General features: G+C 50.6%; 1 protein-coding gene across 1 annotated transcript; it reads right to left on the reverse strand.

Moving 5' to 3' along the window:
• Positions 1–3,061: 3,061 nt before the first annotated feature.
• Positions 3,062–7,597, reverse strand: LOC129149736 (apolipoprotein L3-like). The gene is made up of 4 exons (XM_054718641.1): positions 7,567–7,597; positions 5,079–5,199; positions 3,141–3,588; positions 3,062–3,097 (listed from the first exon to the last, which is right to left on the reverse strand). Exons 1-4 carry the CDS (start codon positions 7,595–7,597, stop codon positions 3,062–3,064), a joined length of 636 nt encoding a protein of 211 aa, XP_054574616.1.
• Between the last annotated feature and the right edge of the window lie 8,664 nt (positions 7,598–16,261).

Below are 16,261 nucleotides of genomic sequence, written 5' to 3' on the forward strand. Positions count from 1 at the left end.
CAGCCTGCTCTCCCCCAACTGCCCCCCACTGCCAGCCTGCTCACCCCCAAATGCCACCCCACCAGCCTGATCACCCCCAACTGCTCCCCGTGCCAGCCTGCTCACCCCAACAGTCCCCCCCCCCCACTCTGGCCTGCCCCTTTCTCACAGGCGTCCGGGCAGTGGAAGCCGAGTGGCCATACTGCAGTTCCATCAGTGTCCTTTCAGAGTGGCCCTCCCTCCCAGCCAGAACCCTGCAGGCGCAGGTCCTCTGCCCCAAATACTCTCACCCCGACTTTCCTCCCCATTCTTTCAACCCTTGGTGCCCCCTCTTCTGTGAAGCCTTCCTTGACTCCTCACTCTAAGCCAAGCTGCCCGATAAGAAAGCTCTCTCCTTAATGTCGGACTGGCAGGAAGTGATGGACGATCCAGCAGAATCGGTACCCACTGGTCAAAGCCTTTCCAAAGAGCAAACAAATTCTTCATGAGCCTCGTGAGAACTGGTACCTCGCCCGACAGGCTGCTCACACATCCTTGTGCTCCTCAGAGGGCTATCAGACACGTGGGCCCTGGTGAGGAAGCCTCTGTGTGTTTCCAGCTTGCCCCACTAAGGTCAGGGAGCTCAAGGTCACACTGACCTGAGTGGCCTGGAAAGGAACCTTCTCTTTTGTTCTGTTGACCTTGGTTGACTCACCTTGCTCATATCAAGGAGAGCCAGGGTTTCCTTGCTGGTGTGGGTCTGGTCCTCGCTATGGGCCAAGGAAGGCAAAGCCCATGAGTGCTGTCCGGGGAACAGTGTCCCACAGTCCAGCTTTGGGGTATCACTTCCCAAATCAACCCTCAGTGAGCCTTGTCTCAGCTCTGCCCTCGGGGGACCCCAGGCTCCAACAGGTTACATCTGGCTGGGTGGAGGCCTGGGGCTTTTGTGCAGAGTAATGGGAAGGAGGTGCTTGATAAGCTCTGTGTTCCTAAGGGCTGTTCTGGCTCAGTGTGGAGAAGGGGCGGGGGCAGTGCCACAAGGGTAAACACAGGATGACCATCTAGAAGCTCTTGCAGGAGGGAAAATGTGAGGGTAGCTTCGAGAAATGTGTGCTGTCTCCCTGTCTATTTATAGATGACCCTCTCTCACACCTGCAAACAAGCCCTTCTGATCTTTTTTTTTTTTTTTTAATTTTATTGCTTTTTACAGAAAAGAAGGGAGAGGGATAGAGAGTTAGAAACATCAATGAGAGAGACACATCGATCCGCTGCCTCCTGCACAGCCCCTACTGGGGATGTGCTTGTAAAAAGGACTGGAATCAAACCTGGGACCCTTCAGTCTGCAGGCTGACGCTCATTCCATTGAGCCAAAGCAGTCAGGGCAAGCCCTTCTGATCTTAATGTCCTACAGTTAATCCTGGGCCCCAGTTAATCCTGGGCCCCAGCTGCTGGGCGAGGAAGCCACCTGTGTTCAGCGCAAGCCACCTGTGGAGAAGCTTCCCCCGGGTGACCCAGCAGAGCTTCTGGGGCACCAAGCTCTCAGGGACTAGACTGGACAGGAGAGTGGGAGCCCAGTGAGCGAGCAGGAGCAATGGAAGATTTGCTCCCTGAGTTCCTGGAGGACAGGCTCATGGGGAAGGGAAGCCAGGCACCCAGAGCCCAGATGAACCCACTAATCCCACCACAAAGGCTCAGAGTCCCAGTCCATCTTACTGAACCGGAGTCTGCAGAACACAAGGTGGGGAGAAACAGAGGGTCTATAATATCATCGTGTCCACACCACCTCCCCTGATGATGGAGAGGCTGTGTCTCAGGGCCAACTGGTAGATCTCCTTGACCTGCTGCAGTATCTGTTTTCACTTCTCTTTTTTTTTTTTTTCAAATCAACCACTGTTCTAAGAGCATTTGCAGGTTCATTGTAATTTCATTGGTCTCTCAGAGCATCCTGGCCCCAACAAGCACCAGCAACTTGTCAAATGTTTTACCCACTCCGTGTCATCACCACCGCCATCACCTTCTCCGTCATCATCATCATCATCATCATCATCATCATCATCAGTCACTGCCTATAGTGGATAACATTGTAATAACTATGAATGATGCCATATGTCTGCTAGACTTAGCAGGTTATCACTTTCTAATCACTATATTGTACACCCAAAACTAATATAATATTGTATGTCAACTGTAATTGAAAAATAAACTAAAAAATGTTTTACTTTGTTTTTAAAGTCACTGCCTACCTACGATGTGCTGCTGGAAGACAAAGGCGAGCTGGAACTGGAAATCAGGGCTAGATACCAGGACCAGGGAGGGACGGGTTCCTGCTGGGACGGTGATCCCTGGGGAGAGCCAATCCAAAAACCACTGTAACTCCCATATCCCAACAACTCAAACTCTTTTGCCTTCTTCTATATTCCACTTTTCAGTAATTTGGGCCTTCTCAGTGCTTATTCCTCCACTTCTCTTTCTTTATTCATGATCCTAATGTCTTTTTTAGTCAAAATAAAGCTCCCCATATTCTCCCTCCCTCCCCCCAATACCACTCTCATGTCCCCTCTCTTCCCTGATTCCAGGTCCAGGTTCCTTCCTTCTCTTTGACCCACCTGCCATCTGCATGAACCCCTCCTTCCCTGTGCTCAACACCTTCACACGCAGTTCCATCCATTTTATCTCGCAGGCTTTTCCCCTCTAACAATGTAAAGTCCATGCCTCTGTCTCCCACACACCCTGCTCCCTGCACTGTCCGGGGATCACGGAGTCAGGTCCTCCTGTAGACTTCCGTGAATGTGGGTGAGTTCTCCCAGCCTCCTCTCCAGCTCCTGGGCCTGCTGCCTCAACTCTTCCGCCGACTCAGCCTTTGCACCCTCATGTAAGTGCTTTGACTCTTTCACTAGGTCCACTACATCCCAGATAAGGAATAGACCTGCCGTGGCTGCACCAAGGACCCTGGCTCCTTTGCTCATGGCCAGAGCAGTGCCTCCAAAAGCTTTCTCCAGCTGCTTGCCGCTTCGGGCTGAGACTGCCCCCGTACGCAAGAAGCGCGTGGCCTTGGCTGCTAAGAGAGGATTGGATTTGGCCAGCTTGAAGGCACGGGCATTCTTCACAATGGCTTGCAGAGATCCGTAACACTTCCTTGCTAAGAAACCAATTTTGGGCGTGTTGCGACGTAGAACCTTTACAACCACCTTCTCTGTGTCAATGCCAGTTGACACTAGGCGGCTGGCTTCGGCTTTAGCTGAGGCATCCTTTGACATGTCCACGATGTTGGCAGTCACACCGGTCACAGCAGCTGCTGCCCCCAGTCCCATCCCAGTTGCCGAAAGCACCAGACTAGCCCCTGCTGTCACAGGTGCCAGACACAGGCCAGCGATGGTCAGAATGCCAGACACAACACCGGTGGTAGTGGCCGTCACCTTGGTGATTGCGCAGTCCCTGTGCACCTTGTCAACCTCATCAGCAAGTGCGTAGAGCTTTTGTATGCGATCCTCAAGGTCCTGTTTCACCTGAGGAAACTCCTTCATAAAGCTCTCCCCATGCAGCTGGTCTGCTGAGGGCATGTCTTTGTCCCCCACGGCCATGAGTGCTTCCAGCTGGCTCAAGTCTGCATAGAGTGCATCTGCCTCCTCCCTGTAATAATGAAGGACAGGGGATTAACCAAGGCAGGTGGATGAATCCCTAAGGATGAGACCTCCGACTGGATGAGCTGGTGCAGGAAGCACTGTCCTCTATGGTGGGAAGTGTGTGTCTACTCGGAATCCCACAGTTACTCCACATTGGCAGCCCCCATTCTGACCGGAAGTGCTCACTAAGCCACACTGCCTTCCCTCTGGTCAGGGTTACTCCATGGAGAATAGAAGAAGGTCCCACAGGGAGGTGAGGAGCCCTCCAGCTCACAGACACGGTTGGAGGACATGATCACCTAGGGCCCTCTGCCCCCAGCAGAGAGGGGATCAAATCAGGGAAGGAAGAAATGATCCCCACTCCCCCCGCATGGCCCTCCACGAGGCCCCTGGCCTCCTCAGTCCTGTGCCCAGGTGTCTCACTCTAGTCCAGCCCCGCTACCAAGCCTTCCTACCAGTCCTCCCACCTGGACCACCCTTGCTCCATCCCGACCCCAGGCTCTGCCCCTGCTCCAGGCTTCTCTAGGCCTCCAAACAGCATGACTGCACCTGCTTCCTCGCCCTTGACCCTGCTGTTCACCCCAAGGCCTTCACCATAGTCCTATCAGATGGACTTGCTATTCCATTGATGAGGGAGATGACATAAGCCCAGAGCCCCAGAGCTGGGCAGAGATACAGTCAGGATTCAACCCAACACGGTGCAGCTTCGCTCCAGCTCTCTGCCTTCCAGGCCAGCAGGACCTGCAGAGTTCATGCAATCCCTTTCTTAGGGAGAGCAGGCTCTCTAGCCACCATCCCCAGGGACACAAACTGTGCCAGGATTTTTCTGGCTTGTCCCATAGGAAGTCCTGCGTGACTCTCACATCCAACAAGAAGACATGTGGCCCCTGTCTATTCCCAGCATCTTTTAAAAGTTCATGTCAACTGTCCACCTACTATGTGTCAGTCATTAGGCTAAACAGTTCACACGCATTATCTTATTTTCCTCAGAATGAAATAGAGCAGATGATTGCCCTGGCCAGTTTGGCTCAGTGAATAGAGCATCGGCCTGCGGACTCAATCGTCCCAGGTTCGATTCTGGTCAAGGCATGCACCTTGGTTGCGGTCACATACTCAGTAGGGAGTGTGCAGGAGGCAGCTCATTGATGTTTCTCTCTCATCGATGTTTCTGACTCTCTATCCCTTTCCCTTCCTCTCTGTAAAAAAGCAATAAAATATATTTTTAAAAAAAGAAAAGAAATAGAACAGATGAATAAGACAGAGAGTGGTTAAGTAAGGGGCCCAAGGTCTATAACCTTCCCCTGCAGGCCTCATCTCTTCTCAACCGGGGGCCCTTCTTTGCCAACGAATGATATGAAGGAAATGTTGCTCATGGACTGTTGAGAAGGAAGTTCTTCAACCCCAAGCTCAGAAACATGCCTGGAGGAGTGTGCCTGCCAGAGGAATCTGGATGCAGGGGAGATCTGGGTGACAATACAGGCATCCCCTGGAGGTTACCTGGACAACTCGGCCCCAGCCACAAATCTCTTCCAGGATTCATCACTCAGCAGATGTTGCAGTTTCTCTTTGTTCCTTGGATCCATTAAATACTCAAGGACGTCAACAAAGTCTTTGCCCTCTGGATGGAAAGAAAAAACAATGAGGTTGGAAGGAATGGTGGTAGAATGGCGATGGCATTGAGTATAAACAAGGAGGTTAATTGTTCATCTTCCTAAGCAGCTGTCACCTGGGGGACTTTTAAAAAAAAATATGGGGAACTTTTGTTGAGTCACCTGGTGTTATGGACTGAACTATCCCCAAAAATTTATATATTGCAGGCCTGTCACTCCATGTGACTGTACTTACTAATTTTTTAAATATGTTTTTATTGCTTTTTAGAGAGAGAGGTAGGGGAGAAGTATAGAGATGGAAACATCAATAAGAGAAAAGCATCAATCAGTTGCCCCTCCATGCCCACTACTGGAGATAGAACCCCCAACCCAGGCATGTGCCCTGACTGGGAATCGAACCAGTGACCTCTTGGTTCATGGGTCAACACTCAACCACTGAGCGAATCTAGCCAGGTCCCATGTGACTGTATTTTGTAATTAAGGTTAAATGAGATCATATGTGTAGGACCCTAATCCTATCTGACTGGCATCCTTATGAGTGAGGGAGGGACAACACATCTCTCCCTCTCTCACTCTTGTCTCTCTCCCTTTAAAAATCAAAACCTTTTTTTAAAAATTTCTTTATTGATTAAGGTATCACATATTTGTCCTCATCCCCTCATTCCCATCCCAAACCCCTCCCTACGCATCCCCCCACCCCCTGTTGTCTGTGACCACTGGTTAGGCTTATATGCATGCATACAAGTCCTTTGGTCAAAACCTTTTTTTATTTATTTTTTATTTTTTAATGTATTTTATTGATTTTTTTACAGAGAGGAAGGGAGAGGGATAGAGAGTTAGAAACATCAATGAGAGAGAAACATCGATGAGCTGCCTCCTGCACACCCCCTACTGGGGATGTGCCCACAACCAAGGTACATGCCCTTGACTGGAATCAAGCCTGGGACCTTTCCGTCCGCAGGCCGACACTCTATCCGCTGAGCCAATCCGGTCAGAGCCAAAACCTTTTTTAAAAATTAAGTATAAAAACATGTGACTCCCAGGGATTTGGAGACTATGGAATTGCAGATAAGGGACTGGGGACAGGAATATGTTTTATATGTGCAGATGCTGGATGGAAACGTGTTTCCTGTCATATACACACAAGGGACATTATTCTTCTTTCACAGAAAAAGAAAGGGGAACTCAGGACAAGTGAAGGCCCAAGCCAAGGAGCAGAAAGTTCACAGGTGGCATCTAAGGTCACCTGTCAGACATTTCCTTACATTAGGTTGAAGCCTCCTTGTAGTTCAAAAATTCATGTGATTTCTGCATTCTACCCTATAGGTTACCTATGGGATTTTTTATAAAATTGAAAATAATGTTTCAGATCACACGCCATTGATGGAGTAAAGTTACCAAGCAAAGAGGATTCCTCCTGCTTCTCACAGGTGCTCCACAGTGGGCATGGAGGGGTGTCTTCAAGGTGGGGGTTGGGCCATCAGCTCTAATCCTGTGATCAATTAGTATCCTCTCCCCCATTCCAGGCTGGTCTCAGGGACCACAGCTCCCCTGGGCACCTCTGAACCCACTCTTGCCCACTTCTTAAACAAGAGTTCATCTTGTTTGTCCTCAGGAATCCACCAGCTCCAGTCCTCCCTCAGGGACCCCAGAGCCTACTCAGGAACTGCAGGCTTCTGAGCTGTCCGCTCCCCCCTTATGCTGCAACAGGAACAAGTTTTATCCTCTCCTGGGGGGTGATGTGGTTTCCTAGGCAATGCAGTGTTGATTTGGGTGATTAAAGTGGTGTTTTTCCTTTTCTTGCTTCACCCACTGAGGGAGAAAGTAAACCTGGGGTTAGATGGGGGGAACCCAGAGCACTTGCATCTGTGTGTTTGTTGGCTAGGATGTGGGTGGGTGTGGGAAATTACAAAGCGGGCCTCTGCAGGGGTAACTGAGATCATCAGAAGAAGTTCCTGCCCGACAGTCACACCTGGTACACAGGTGTTTATAATTGGGAGCACAGGTCAGGGCCCCAGTACAGCTGTGGGAGGTGGCAGTGCTTTGGAGGGGAAGGTTTCCACCAGGAACTAGCAGGTTCCAGGTACAGGGGACAAGAAATTCCCACCTCCCATGGGCTGTCCTGGCCTCCTTGGAGTCATTGCATGAGGTGCAGAAGATGGGAGGATATGAGCAGCTTGAGGAGAGAGCTAGAAGGAGGTCCCCACATACACTTCTGGTTGAGGGGACTCCCCTTGCACCCTTTTGGGGGATAGGGACACTCATCAATCCCCTTTGAGGTTCTTGTTTCCTGTGTAGCTTAACCCAGTTTGGAGGTGCCTCCCTCAATTCTAGATCATGAGCAGGAACCAGCTAGAGAGGAGGAAGCTGACTACCTGGGCAGTTCCCGTCAGCTTCTGAGGTCATGGTGTCAGCAGTGGGATCTCAGAGTTTCCTCTTCAGCTCACCAGTCCGTGTCCAGCTGGAAGGAGGTGTTGCTTCACCCTTGGGAAGAGAAAACAAATTGTGGGGTCGAAGGTGAGCCAGCTGTGCAACTGGGAGCAGCGAGGGGCTCCGTCTCTGGTGTTTCTTTCAGGGAAAGGCCTCAAATGCCGACATGGACTCAATCCACTGTGTTTCCCTGTCTGCGGGCTCTGCCAGCTGCTCGGTAAGAGAAGGTACTCACCTCACTCCAGCCCACTGCAAGCCAAGTGACAGTCCCGATGTCCTGTGGGGGCACAAGGAGAAGACCATCAGACAAGGAAACAGACAGGTGAGGAGTAATAAAACCAAAGAAGCAATAAAACCAGACAGAACGATGGGAAGGAAAGACAGGAAGAAAAGACAGGAAGGAAGGACAGGAAGGAAAGATGGGGAGAAATGGTTTGGAAATGACTTGAGGTTGGGACATTTGTGTTTACTGATCACTACAGCTAATATTGATGGTGTGTCTACCACAGGCTCCTTACCTGTTCCCTCACCAAATACTCTCACACATTCCACGTGGTGGGCGCCATTGTGGCTCCCATTGGAACGTGGAGGAAACCATCACAGTCTAGGTTTTCCCCTAAACTCGGGTTAGCCCAAGTCTCACAGTAGTGCTAGAGCTAGGACTCCGACCCAAGTCCTCCTGATCCCAATCCCGTGTTTGTGAGGACTACGCTCTACTCCCTTTTATATACAAAAACGTTTATTAATGTGTCTGTGTTACTTGCAAATGACTCTTCTCATTCCCAAACGCTGTCTTGCATCCTATGCCAAGTCTCTGTGTTGATAAATTCCTGGGACTGTGGCCTCCCAAGCCCGCACCCTTCTTGCTTCTGCAAGACCCTCATCCCCTAGGGCCCTGGGGTCCTGCAGTCCTGGCCCCAACCCTGCAGCCCTGCTGTGGGCTGCTCAGCCCTCCTGGCACTGCCCGGTCCTCTCTGCTCCCCACGCCCACCGGTGGACCTTAGCTTATTTCCAGTTCTTTATGAAAATAGTGCAGAGACAATCTTCAGGCATAAAAGCTCATCTGCATTTGAGATTGCTTCCTTTAAGATATATAATAAATAGCTGAAACCAGTTTGGCTCAGTGGATAGAGCGTCGGTCTGCAGACTGAAGGGTCCCAGGTTCGATTCCGGTCGGGGGCATGTACATTGGTTGTGGGCACATCCCCGGTGGAGGAAATGCGGGAGGCAGCTGGTCGATGTTTCTCTCTCATTGATGTTTCTAGCTCTCTATCCCTCTCCCTTCCTCTCTGTAAAAAAATCAATGAAATATATTTTTTAAAAGATATTTAATAAATAGAATGACTAGGACAGAGTGTATCACCATATAAAAATTCCTTTATGCCTAGAGCCACAATCTAATGCAAATAAATTGCACCAATTTCCATTTATGCTCACAGGACATGAGGTACCTATCTTTTACATCTTCCAGTTTATAGTACTTTTTAAAAACCAACACACACATCTTTGTTTTTAAAATTCTTTTATTAGGCTGAAAATACACAACATATAATTTACCACCTTATCCATTTTTAAGGGTACACTTCAATAGTGTTAAATTATATTTGCACTGGTGTGCAACCAGTCTCCAGACTCTCTTCATCTTATAAAACAGAACTCAGTACCCACTAAACAATAACTCCCCATCCCCCAACTCCCAGCCCCTGGAAACTGCCATTCTACTTCCCATCTCTACGGATTTGAGTGCTTCATATAAGTGGAATCACAGAATGTTTCTCTTCCTGAGACTGCTTTATTTCACTTAGCATAGTGTCCTCAAGGGTCATGCATGTAGGAACATGGGCCAGCATGCCCTTCCTTTTTAAGGCTGACAATTTTTAAAAGGATTTTTGGAAAATTTATTTGAGCCAAACTGCACTAGATCTAAAATGTTCTGGAGAATAACAGTTTCTCAGCTTCTTCTATGCATTTGAAATGAAGGAGCAGATGTAAGGATGGTTACATGAAGTTGGGAGAAAGCAGGTGGGGATTGGATTACAGGATAGTCAAGAAGAGTGTGGTCTCATTTAAAAAAATGTTTTTCAGTCTGTCAAATTACAGCAGGAAGGTTAGGGAGAGGGGAAGATAAGTGATCAACCAAAGGACTTGTATGCATGCATATAAACATAACCAATGGACGCAAAACTCTGGGGGGTGAGGGCATATATGGGAGTGGGGTGCGGGGGGGGGGGCAATGGTAAGATATGTACACATATAATACCTTAATAAAAAACATTGAAAAAATTATAATGAAATAAATAAAATAATGTTTTTATTGACTTTACAGAGAGGAAGGAAATGGAAGAGAGAGATAGAAACATTGATGAGAGAAAAGCATCCAGTGGCTGCCCCCTACATGTTCTCTGCTGGGTTTTGAGCCCACAATCCGAGCATGTGCCTTGACTAGGAATTGAACTGGTGACCTTTTCATTCATGAGCCAACACTCAACCACAGAGCCAACACCTGTCAGGCAAGATTGTGCTCTCTGGAGAGTGGCTATTTCAAAGGTGTGTTCACCTGGACGCACAGAAACAATGGACAGGGCTTGCTTAAGGAAAACAAACCTTTTACTAAAAAGTATAAGCCTGGGATGTGACCCCCCGCCATGACCTGCCCAGCTAGGAATTTATGATCGCCTCTCCCTGTGGGTTACTTTGCATAGAACCCATTTCTCATCCACGCTCCCCCTTTTGAGCACAAGTCAGTTTGAAGGATGCGTGGATGACCAACCTTTTGGTTGGATAGCGTGGTCTCCCAGCGCTAGGTGGCTCTTTCCTAGGAAGTGTCAGTGCCCACCTTGTCTTGGTGACCATTGGGATGGGGCAATACTGTAATCAGGGGCTCTGTGTTGAGGCCACATTTTCCCAAAATGGCACGGGCAGGGAAAGGGGAGGCAGTCAGGTCTTATGGCCTTCACTGTGAAAACACACTCTGGCCCTGGCTAGAGCAACCATTGTTTCTCTCTCTGTCTGTCTCTCGATCTCAAATCAATAATAATAAAAACACTCTGGGTCATTTCTGTTCTGTGAACTATCACGATGGAAACAGACCTCTCCATGGAGAGGATTCTCTCAGTTCTGTCTGGACTATCTTGCCTTGGAGCCCAGGGAAGAAAGGAAATGTTGGTTGTCAGTAGCGTTATTTTCAGAAGCAAAACAGCATTTATCAACCACCCCTCCTGAGACCTGCCTGACACAGAGAGCCAAGGGATTTGTCGGTATATTAATAGGTGATACTAAGGTGGCTCACCTGCATGCTCTTTGCTCTGCCCCAGAATGCTCTAGGATTTACAAATAATGACTCACATTCTTCCAATAACCTTTGAACTGTTTACCATTTGTATCTGCAAACATAGGGCGGGGTTTATTGTCTGCTGCCCTTCCTGACCCCGGTCACCCCCCATACTCCTGGCACTGATGGCTCCAGTGTGGGGTGTCCCATGGCGGGGACAATGAACAGCCATCCACTCAACCACACAGCAAACCCCACTTTCACTCGCAACTGAGTCACTCATTTTGGTTTTCTTATTGATCTTGAAAAAACCGTGACTCAGATTTCACACAAATTTCCCCCACTGATTTCATGTACTTCTGACAGTTCTATCAGCTTTCTGAGAGTTCCATTTATTTCCTCCTGTCATCGCTTCTCGGCCTTTTGGCTAAGATCAAGTGTAGTATTTCCTCCTGCCTCCTTGCTGCAGCCGTCACATTTTTATATGAGGAGAAAGAGGAAGAGAGGGATGTGAACAACTGATTCTGACACCTGACCCCAGGCCCTCCCACTCCCGCTCACTACCTGCTGCCAGGCACTTTGCTTCCTGCACCAGAGGCTCCTTGAAGGCTGCAGGTGCCCATTGAATATGCCCTGCATTAGGCAGCAGACACAGATGCAGACGAAGAAGAGGATGAAGAAGAAACAAAAAGCTTCTACAGCCCTGGCTGGTATGGCTCAGTGGATGTGGCATCAGCCTGTGCACTGAAGGGTGGAGGGTTTGATTCTCAGTCAAGGGCAGGGACCTGGGTTGCAGGGTACATCCCCGAACCAGGTCAGGGCACAGGGCAGCTGTGGGAGATAAAAAATTGATGCATCTCTCACACATCAATCTTTGTCTCCCTCTCTCTCTTCCTCCCTCCCTCCCTCCCTCCCTTCCTTCCACTCTCTCTAAAAATCAATGGAAAAAAATATCCTCAGTTTCGGATTAATAAAACAAATAAACACAAAAGCTTCCTCCAAAATCAATCAATCCCAAAGGAATCTAAATGTAAACTGGAAAGATGAACTATAAACGTGGGGCAAGAAATGTGAAAACTCATGTTGAGTTGCAGAAACAGCTAATTAAGACACCAGTCCCAGAAGCCATAAGGGAAACTGTGATTGCTTTGACTTCTTAACAATTAAAGACTGCAAAGGCTACCTTCAGCCAAGGCAGAGCACTGTGAGAGGCCGGGCCACTATGTGCAGCAGATACAGAAACCACAGGTGACTCACTGTCCACAGGACACAGGAGCTGACATATCAACGTGGAGAGACTGAACCCAAATCCTTAAACGTGGGGAGACACAGGAACAAATCCTTCTCAGGGAAGGCACTTGCCCAGCATCAGGCAGCTCCTGAGGGCAGAGTAGAGGCCCACACCTCCTGGTGCTGGTGGCTGAGGAGGGAGATGTGGTTTCAATAACGTAACAGCTCCCAGGTGTGTCTCTCCAATAAGCACAGGGATCTGGGCTCAGACTCTTCCAGCTCAGACACACAGGACCACCTCCTATGTCTCTATCCCCCAGGGTTATGAGCATGGGCCAGGCAAGAGCAGGGAGGCACAGCCTGCCCACCCTCCTGCTCAGTGTCTCAATGTGGCACCCGGGCAAGTCATTCCCCTCTCAGGGCCTCAGTTTCCCACCAGGCTCGGCACTAAACTGAAAGGGTGGGTGAAACAATGCCAGGATTTGAACTCTCAAAGGCAATCCTTTACCCCATCAGCCTCAGCAGCAGCCCCTGAAGGCAGCCTCAGGGCATCCAGGCCACAAGGAACTGAGGCTCTTACTCACCTACCGCCCCCCAACTTTTCTGCTTCCCCCTAACCCTCACTTTAACCTCCTCTACCTCCTCCACATCCCCTCACATCCACCTCCTCTACTTCCTCCACATCCCTCCACACCCCCCTTCCTTTGGGGTCACTGGGTCCCCTCTCAGGGAGTCCAGGTCTGAGCTGAGCTGGAGGGAGGATGTGAACCCACCTGAGCAGTGTCCCCCTTCCTCTCCACAGTTTAGGGGTACTGGAGTGGGGAGGAACCTCAGACAAAATTGGGTTCCAATCAGGGCTATCTCACTGCTTACATGTGCCTTTGGGCCCATTACCACCCCCCACACCCCGCCCTCCTGAAAGCTTCCGTTTTTCCCATCTACACAACAGTGACAATATCCTTGTCTTAGAAATGTGAGGATGAGAAGGTGGGGGAGGCGCTCCTACCTCCCAACTTACCGAGAATCTCCCTCTGGAGATTTGAAACAAGACCCGCTTGTTCTTAGCTGTGCACATCCACTCGGCAGCTGTGTCTGCATAAACACCTTCGGGTTCTAAGATACTTGGAAAGGAAAAATGAAAGTAAATGCCCAGGTTCAGAGAAGCTCAGGGTCAACCACATTACCCAACCTGCACTGCAACAGGCGAGCCCCGCCCTGCCTGCTCACTCCCAGAGCAACCCCTGGTCTGACCTCCCAGGTCATTCTCCGCTCAGCCCATCCTGCCTCCCTCATGTTTCTAGAAGGAAGACCTGCCACAGACACACAGTGGGACCCTGGGAAAATTTCTCCCTCCACCCCATGGGCTTGTCCTGAGACCTTTCCTTTCTCATCCTCCCCACACGCCCCCAATGCCCCCCTTAGTCACCCGTTTGTCCCAGCAATGAGTACCTCCCTGAGCACAACACATGCTCACTGCCTCTTTGCATTGCCTTGGTCCCTGCTCCTATTGCAGGCCCCGCTCAGGCAGTTTCCAGACATTTGCTTTTGTAGGTCCTTCTGCCAGGAGCACCTGCTTCTCCCACCTGGAACAACATGCTCATCCTTCAAAGCCCAACTCTGGGATCACCTCCTCTGAGAAGCCCTCTGGCATCTCCCCCTCCCAGAGACCACTGTCCCCTGCAGGCTCTGCTCCCCTGGGGAGGAGGCCCAAGGCCTCTGAGTCCGCGTCTCCCCTGACTCTTTAGAGCAGGCCTCTCTGAACCTGACCCTGGTGGCAGGGTCAATGCCTCGGAATCACAGTGACCTGTCTGAGGAGACCATCCCAGGTGGTCATGGCCGTCTGTGGGAGCACAAGTTCGTGGGCGTTGGCTGAGAGAAGCCGGCTGTTCCCTCTCCGGCCCCTTTCCTCTTAACAGCAGATCTCTCTATAGGAAGCCCAGTGGGGCGCCACAGCCACCTCCCCCACTTTTCAGGGACGGGGGCAGAGTGATGATGGTATTGCATGAGGACCACACACCAGGGCTTCACATAATCCCCCAGCAAAGGCCTGGTTTCAGGGAAGAGGAAGCCAAGGTGAGGGGAGAGGCGGGCCTTGCACCAGGTGACTCAGGGGCGGGGCCAAGACTCAGAGCAAGTGCCACAGTTGGCATTTGAAACTGTTTACAGTTATTTTTTGTCTTCTTTTCCCTGTAACCTGCCTTCCTCCTGGTTCCTCCCCCTTTCACTAGCCTGACTGCCTATGGTCACCCCCACACCCTGTGAGAAGCAGAGTCATGCCAGACCCACTGGGGCGGAGTCCTATTGTCCAAAGGGTCCTCTGATAAGAACGCAGAAAGGACCCCAGACGGACGTCCGTGGCCTCGGTGAACACGGTCTCCTGGCAGAACAACTGGAAAGGCGGGGCTACAAAGCCACATGAGGTGAGATGGGCACCTCTTGACATGAGCTGAGATCACTCCACTTAGGGACCCTAACGACCCAGTGACTATTCAGTAGGGCTCAGCTGGACCCCGACCTCACAAGAAAGGTCACCTGGGATGACGACAGCTCGGAGGTGGGGTCTTGGCCAAATTCTTGGTCAATAAGCCATCTCAGCCCACTGTGAGGAAAATCCCCACTCTGGGGAAAGTAACCCCACAATCACAGGGACAGGGGTCAGGCATGTGCCACCAGCATCGCCTGGTGGAGGCTGGAGGAGTCACAGCTGGAGGCACTCAGCCAGCACCCTCACCCCAGCCCGGCCCAGTCTCTCCAACACATGGGGAGGGGAGCTTGGCTCAGACACGCTGGACACGAAGAGTTTTGTGTCCAGAACAGGCCCTGTCTCCCCGTCCTCCTCCTGTTTATAGGCCAGTGGGGTGGGCAGAGAGCACCTAACCCAGGGGGCTGGGGCTGTCATCAGAGTGGCTCGCCGACGGAACTTGGGCTGCAGAGCGCAGGGCACTGCTCTCCATGCCAACAGCACCTGCCGACCTCACGGGAAGTGGCCACTGGCCTCAGCCCTCGTTGCCAGGCTGCCAGCATCACCCAGGGGACAGCCTCCTTGTCTTTCCTCAGGTGGCAAAATTCGGCCCCAAGTGAGGAACAAGGTCAACGTAGGAGGGTCAGGACTGAGAATAAAGATGACAAAACTCAAACCCATAATGTTAGTATTTTTGTGTTGAAGTCAAGACGAATGCACCGTGTTTAATTTCAATGAACGTACAATGTGTAAGCCAACTGGGCACATTCTCAGAGTTAACAAATTTTGGATTCCAATTTAAAAGAGGCAATGGAGTAATTCATCTCGATTAACGATTGGAAATGGAAAGGCACTCTGCCCAGAACAAAGGATGAGAGGAGGGAGCCTCAAGTTCAGCAGTTCCCAGCACAGGAGGGGTGGGGAGTGGCGGGCAGGGTGCAGAGGGGGCTGTGAAAGCCGCACCACCAGACACCTCTGAGAGAGCTCCGGGAGGCACCTCCTCCCAGACTTTAGAAGTAATAACATCCGCCCTGGCTGGTTTGGCCCAGTGGATGCAGCTTTGGCCTTCGGACTGAAGAATCCTAGGTTCAATTCCGGTCAAGGTCCCGTGCCTCAGTTGCAGGTTTGCTCCCCAGCCCTGGTCGGGGTGCAGGTGGGAGGCAACCAATCGATGTGTCTCTCTCACATCAATGTTTCTCTTTCTCTCTCTTTCCTTCTCTCTAAAAAATCAATGGAAAAATATCCTCAGGTGAGGACGAACAACAAAAAAGTAATAGCATCCAATTACTGAGAAAGTCAAGATGGCAGTTCCTCAAAGATTAACCGGAGGATGACATCACGATCCAGCACTTCTCCACATGCCCCCCAAATCCGAAGCGGGGTCTCCAAGAGAGACCTGTCCACTCATGTTCATGGCAGCATCCCTCACAACAGCCAAAGGTGGAAGCTACCCACGTGTCCATCGGTGGGTGAACGGATAAGACCCCTGTCACACACACAATGGAGTATTATTCACCCCGAAAAGGCCATTCTGACAGGCTACCACGTGGAGGAACCTGAGGACAATATGCTTCCATAATAGGCCACCACAAAGGATAAATGCCGTATGACTCCACCCATGAGGTACCGGGCTAGACAAGTTCACAGACAGGAAGCTGTCAGGAGCTGGGAGGGGAGG

The sequence above is a fragment of the Eptesicus fuscus genome, chromosome 7, assembly GCF_027574615.1.
Source record: "Eptesicus fuscus isolate TK198812 chromosome 7, DD_ASM_mEF_20220401, whole genome shotgun sequence".
Classification (NCBI taxonomy): Eukaryota; Metazoa; Chordata; class Mammalia; order Chiroptera; family Vespertilionidae; genus Eptesicus; species Eptesicus fuscus.